Source organism: Canis lupus, chromosome 15 (genome assembly GCF_011100685.1).
Source record: "Canis lupus familiaris isolate Mischka breed German Shepherd chromosome 15, alternate assembly UU_Cfam_GSD_1.0, whole genome shotgun sequence".
NCBI lineage: Eukaryota > Metazoa > Chordata > Mammalia > Carnivora > Canidae > Canis > Canis lupus.
Genome location: NC_049236.1, coordinates 54,720,800 through 54,727,622, shown reverse-complemented (window position 1 = coordinate 54,727,622; position 6,823 = coordinate 54,720,800). Strand labels below are relative to the sequence as shown.

The 6,823-nt window shown below is 51.3% G+C and overlaps 1 protein-coding gene across 2 annotated transcripts in view; it reads left to right on the top strand.

Annotated features, from left to right (window-relative positions):
* The first annotated feature begins 798 nt into the window (after positions 1 to 798).
* PDGFC (platelet derived growth factor C) overlaps positions 799 to 6,823 on the top strand; it is a 198,100-nt gene continuing 192,075 nt past the window's right edge. Inside the window, exon 1 of one of the 2 annotated variants that reach the window (XM_038559090.1) lies at positions 799 to 1,204. In XM_038559090.1, the coding sequence (XP_038415018.1) occupies positions 1,087 to 1,204 (118 nt within the window). In that variant the 5' untranslated portion in view covers positions 799 to 1,086. The remainder of the gene's footprint in view (positions 1,205 to 6,823) is intronic. The other variant, XM_038559089.1, reaches the window with a different exon arrangement.

The window sequence follows — 6,823 nt, the reverse complement described above, 5'->3', positions numbered from 1 at the left end:
CCGGCCGCACCTGCTGAACCGCGGGGCTGCCCCGCCCGCAGGCGCCGACCCCCGCCCCCCCGCCCGCCGGAGCCGCCCCCCCCCCCCGCCGCGCCCCGCCCCGCCCCCGCCCCGCGCGCTCCGCCCGGCCCGGCCCGGCCCCCGCCCCCGCCCCCTCCTCGGCCGCCGCGGCGGGGGGAAGGTGGACGAGGGGAGGGGACGCGCCGCAGCCCGGGGCCGCCGGGCCTCCCGCCGTCGCTGCCCCGCGCCCAGACGCCGCGCCGGCCCCGGGGTTTGCGCGGACCCGCGGCGCGGGGGGAGGGCCCGGCCGGAGCCCGCGGGACCCGACGCGGCCCGACCAGGTGACCCGGCGGGCGGAGGGCTGCAGCCAGGTGCCGCGATCCGCGCCGCCGCGCCCGGGGCCCGCGCCCGGAGCCCCCGCCCGGAGCCCCCCGCCGCCCCGGGCCCGCGCCCGCGCTGCGCCCCGGGGCCCGCCGCGCCGCCCGCGCCCGTTTCTTCCCCTCCCCCTCGGGGTGGGGGTGGGGTGGGGTGGGGCGGGGGACAGGGGCGCCCGCGGAGCGCATCTATTGGCAGCGGCGTCATTGATCCGAAACCGCTCGCCGCCTGCCCGGCCCGGAGCCCGGCTCCGCGCGACCCCGAGCCCCGGCGCCCCGGCCTGTGCCTGCCCCGGAGTGACAGGTGCTCCCGGCAGACTTGCCGGCGACTCCCCGCCGCTCCGCCGGCCGCCCCGCGTCCCCACCCCGCCCCCCGTCCTCCCTCGCCTCCCCCACCCCACCCCCACCCCCACCCCACCCCCACCCCCACCCCCACCACTCCGGCACGGCTCGGGATTTGTTTAAACCTTGGGAAACTGGTTCAGGTCCAGGTTTTGCTTTGATCCTTTTCAAAAACTGGAGACGCAGAAGAGGGCTCTAGGAAAAAGTCCTGGACGGGATGATGTGGAAAGGAGCCTGCGGTTCCCCGCGGCCAGAGCAGGCTCGGCGCTCCCCCCGCGGCGCAGCCTTCCCCTGGCGGTGGTGAGAGGGACTCCGGAGTCGCCGCTTCCCCAGGGCCCGCCGCGCGCGAGCTCTCGCCCCGCTCGGCCAAATGCTCCTGCTCGGGCTTCTCCTGCTGACATCCGCCCTGGCCGGCCCCAGACTCGGGACTCGGGCTGAGTCCAGCCTGAGCAGCAAACTGCAGCACTCGAGCGACAAGGAGCAGAACGGTGAGTCGGGCCCCGCGCCCCCGCTCGCTCCTGGCCGCCCGCGGGGCGCGCGCCTGTGCGTGTGTGTCCCGCGGGCCCCGCGCGCCGCTGCGCGATGGGACCGGCCGCGCCGCCCGCCTCGGCGGGGGCTCCGGGGGCGGCGAGCGGCCCGCGGCCTCGGGGGCTGCCACCGGGCGGGACCGGGCGGCGGGGGGGGCACGGCCGGCCGCGGCGGGGAGGGCGCCCCGGGCGCGACCGCGGGCGCCGGGGCCGACGCGCTCGGCAGAACCTTCGGCTGCGGAGTTGGGAGTTCAAGACCTGCCCCAACCCCGAACCCTAAATGAATGAGCCTCGGCACGTTGCACTTCACTCCGATTCTCTCTCTCTCTTTTTCTTTTTCCCGTGGGGAGGGGAAAAGGGGGTGTTTGAGGGGATGCATCAGCCGCGTTCAGTGAAGCGCTCACCCTGGAAAAGGCATCAATTCATCAGTAAGTAGGTAGGAAATAACAGAGGTCAGGAGGCCGCGTGGACCTTTTCAAGGGGAGTTAAGAAATGGATCTCTCTTGCGCGCTCTCTCTCTCTCTCCCCCTTCCCCCCCCCCCCCAAATGTGCCTTTGTGCTCCCAAAGCCCTTACCTTTCTGGTGTGTGTTTTTATATGTGTTGGTGAATGACTGCTATGTTGTGTGTGCTGGAAACGACTTAATCCTGCATAGGAAATGAGAATTACTTTCAGCTTTCAAGTGTACCTGAAATGTTTAGAAAACTCTCAGATGCGAGTTCCCCTGGGCTGGGATTGCACAGAGCTGGAGAAAGGCTCCTTTCATAAAGCCAGGGCAGCTTCAGGGTGTGTAATTTGCTTAGCCTCTGAACCCCATATGATTTACATCATTCAATTTCTAAACTCTTTTTCTCTTGATCTACCATTATGAAGTCATTTTCGAGAATACTTTGTAAATAGAAATTTTATACTGCACATGAAACCACAATGTTAATGTAGGCTGTCTAAAATTAGAATATTAAATGCCCTGTTTACAAGTGGTGCTCTTAATGTTACTTGAAAAGCGATGTGCATGGGTTTTTTTTTTTTTTTTTTGACTGCTTTGTGTGCCATCTACTCAGAATGCAAGAATGCTGTCACTTTATTAGCCAGGGGGAACTGAACACGAGCAGCATACCTAGAAAATCAGAATGGTGTGTGCTGCGGCTTCAAGTCACAGCAACTTTTCCCTTTATGTATTGGGGCCGTGTTGTTAAAGCTTCCACTTTGAATGCGAGCTCTCTGTTCGTCCCGAAGAAAGCGCAGAAAGTTGTAAAGCGCAAGGATAGATTAAATAAGGATTCCCCGAACTTTTGTGGCCGTGATTTGGACGTGTTGTATGTGCAGCAGATACACGTGATCACGTTTATCGGCCAGTATTCATGTAGTCAGTCGCTCCTTACAACTTGCTAATGTGATGGCACATGGCACCTGCAGGCTGCTTGAGCTGCTGATCAAAGGGCAGCCTAGGGATCTATCTCTAATCACAGGAGCTGCAGAGGACTGGGGGAGAGTGATCAAAGGAGCCCCAGCACCAGCTGTACCCTGGCAGGAAACAGAGCAGACCAACCTTTGTTCTTTTTCACGTAAAATAAATGTCCAGCTCAAAATGCTGCTTCTTCCTAGACAGGCTTCTCCAAAATGACGATGCACAATATTCGTGGCCGCACACTTCTCTGTTGTATCGTTCCCGTGCCATTATCATTTCTAACTTCTGCGCTGTTTTATCAAGCCTGTCCTGGCTTCTGTCACTTTTCCCGAAACCATTTGCGACTTGTGCCTCTGGTTGTCATACTTTCTTGTGATCCACCAACCATCATCACTTTGTAATGGGCCCCCGAGAGCTCTCACCGGGTCATTGGCCACTTTACTGAGGAGGTGCACACCCTCCGGAGAGGTGAGTTCATTAAGCCAGGCCACACACACTCTGTTACCATCGGAGGCTGGGCCATTTCCATTCCTAAGTTGCCTGATGCTAAAAATAGCCTGGCTGTTTCCTAATCTGTGGGTAGAGGATTGGGCTATGTTTAGCTCTTGGGAGGGTTGGCAGCAGGAAGTAACTGGAGGTAGAGAACTACTCACCTTGTAGTTTTTAGCCTCTGGAGAAGTGGGACTATCCAGCACCAGGGGGCAATATAGAGCTATTTTCCTGCACATGCTCAGGTTGATTTTTCTGCTTCAGGTTTCCAAGATTTGAGGATAACAGGTAGGTCCCAAGAAGATCCTGGAACTTCTTTATCTTCTTTTTTTTTTTTGGGGGGGGGGTGGGTGAGTTCGAATTTTTCATTCCCTTATGTGGGATGTTTTTGCCCTTGTAATGAGTTCTGATTGATTTTTGATTGCACTCATGGTATTCTCAGTTTTGAAGATTGCCCAATTCTGGAAGTACAAACCCTTCTGGAGATGCCACACAGAAACGTCATTGGCCCAATATGCGCATTGCATCGTTTAATGAAAGGTCTTCGAAGTGCCAAATGTCCAACTTGATCTGTTTATTGTGACTACTGGAAGTCATTCTGGATTTCAAAGACCTCTCCCCAGTGATACTGTCTTTTCCCTAGTAGTCTAAGTCCTCAGCTATTGAGGCAGTCGGATCCCAGGACTGCCTCATTTCCTTACTAACTTGGTGTCCCAAGAGGAGCTGAGCTATGAATGCATGGAAGTTGATGCCTATAGCCAATGCTAGATATTTGGATTTTGGTTGGATCGTGGGAAGGTGCTTCCAAATTCATCTTGAGGGATCAGTGTCATTTATCCTGTTGTTATTCATTATGTGGTTTTGGGCCTAATACTCTTTTGCAATTCTTGCCGCTTTGCTGTGAGAATAGCTTTATCCTCCAATATTACGTTACCTATGTGTCCTTAGTTCTTAACCTGAGGTCTAACCCCGAAGTCTCACATGTAAACCAAGGGTCTCCAGGTGTAACTTAAAGATGGAGATAAAAGATTAGCACACTGACTCATGTAGGGTTCCTGGCCTATACCTCCTGTATGACCATGGGAAAAATGGCTAGTATCTGCGTGCACGCCCTTAGAGGATACCGCCTGCCATAAGACCGGTAGGTTCTGGGATGGAGAAGGAATCATACGCATCACAAAACCAAAAGAAGCAAAGCTTGCTTTATCGATTGCGTATAGCCCATATAGACACCACTCACAAAGTTGCTGATGGAGTTAGGCCTCATCCACACTGTATCATTGGTAAGTGATTTTAATTTATCCATAGAGCCGAAATGTGCTTACTGTTCTCATTTTTCTTTAACCATCTTGAGTGCAGACTTGGAATATTTCCCTATTACTTAGGGCTATCCTAATGAACATCATTTACCGTATGTGCTCTTTGACTCAAGAACTTTTGTGGCCTGTAGGGCCATTTACCTTGGGGACAAATGATCCTCTAGGAATGCCTTTCTGAATACACGTATCTTGTGTTTGTGGCTACGCTGTCTGTCTTTTCTTCTGGGGCCAGCTTGCTCCTCCTCCTGCCATGTGCCTATGCCTAACAAGCCTCTCCCCCTACCCTTTCTAGGGCATGGCTTCAAGGCTCTATTTTACTGAGAATAGATAATCACAATCCTTCAAATGGTGGCCAAGAATAAATAGGATCTTATCCAGCGCTAAAGGGACTTCCGACGAGTTAGTCTATAAGTTGTAGTGCGTGACCTTTGTGATATTTATTTTGTTTAGGGGATTTTTTTTTTAAAGAACTTCCTCCTTGTTCTCTGCTCGGTTTCAAACTGTTGAGGAAATTGAAGAAGTAAAGTGCCATTATGTAATGATGAACATTGTCTTTCACAGTGACAAAAAAGCCCCATTCTGTGTTTTGGTAACATTTCCCTCCTACCAAGTGTTATCTTTTACAGTTAACCTGATGTATTTTATATTCACCTTGAAAAGATGATGATCAGGTCTGTAGGAAGCTTTAGGGACTAGCACGTTATGTGTTAAAAAGTTTTAAACAGAGGCCAGGATCTGACACTAAGGGTTCCCCAGTGGTGGCACTGGTGGCACTTTGTAGACTTCTATCTCAGGCACCAACATCTTAGCTTTATCTATTCTTATTTCATCCCTCCTGACACTTATTTTTTACAGATCTTCTTTATATTCTCTTCTGCTTCATGTTTTTTTTTCAGCTTTTATAGTGCTAAAATTCTGTTTCATCTACAAACTTACACAGTTTTCGTGGAAACAGAATTCTAATCATAATGCGATGTGTTAAGTCAATAAAAACAGAATCAATGCATTCATAACGTCCATACTGCCCCCCCACCAAAAGTTCCCAAAATTGCTAAAATTTTCCCCATGGGTTTTTATTTGTGTTAACCAAAATGATAGAAGTCGTAAAAGTCCTTTTATCTACTCCATCTAGGTTCGATGCTTCTGGTTGTTTTATTTGGAAGTACCATACGTAGCCAGAGTGTCTCTATATAATGCTGTGTGATTTCTATGTGACTTATTTATTAAACAGTCTCTCTGTGTTATTTTTCTCTACCACTGCCTCTATGATTTTTTTTGTTTTTCTGAATCTCTCTTATTTCCTGAGGATACCTCTAATGGTTGATTTTCAGTTGGTATGTACCAGTACTACCATACAGATTGTTAAAATACTGAAATATTCCTAATGGGTTGGGAAGGAGCCAGTGCTACCCTTTTAGGACAAACTGACCATCATCTATGAATCAGAAACTACACAGTTAATGCTTGATAGGACATCCAGGATACTACTCAGGATACTACTCAGGACGTCCGGGATACTACTCAGGATACTACTCAGGACGTCCAGGATACTACTTCAGCTCTGCTGGCCTCCTTCCTGGTTGATCCACATGCCTGCCATATTCGTTGGTCACCATCTTCACACCTTTAGCCACTGACAATTTCAGTTATACTGAGGTCCAGCTCTTCTCTTTTCTCCTCCCTGCTTGGCAGCTGAGGCCAAGCTGAGGCTTAAAGGACATGGAGTAAGGAAAGGATGTGGCCTTTTTTAAAGCCTCCTTTTCGCAGCTTCTTTTGTTCTATCTTGTCAAGGTTGGGGCCTGGGAAGTGTGATGAAGCAGGGAGGCGCGACTCACATGGCCTGGGATTGCAAGCCTTGATCGGTTGTTCTTGTTTCTGTGGGCAACACTCATGCATGGGCAGCAGCTTACTGTCATCTAAATCAAATGGATCATCTTCCCATAGGTCTCCTTTTCTGACCCCTTGATCTGAGTTAGCCAGCCCTCACTATCACATCAAGGTTAATTAACTGCGTAGTACTTATTATCACTCTTTGCTATTCTTCTTGTTATTAATCAATTAATTGTAAATCTACCCCACTCACCATTCCCAGAGTATATAAATTCCCTGAGAGTGTGGACCTTGTCCATCTTGCTGTCTGTGGGAGCGTGAGCCCCTGGAACGGGATTGTACATAGTATGTGCTCAATAAATATTTGTTGGATGATTCTGGATGTCGGGCCTTATTAGAATAAGACTATGGTGTTGACTACAATAGTAGAGCCATCCTTGAGGATGTATTTTTTGGTCTTGGAACTTCTACACTGTTGGACATTTTTCATAGGAAGGTTAAACTGGTTTATTTATTGGTTGTGATGTGTTATGCT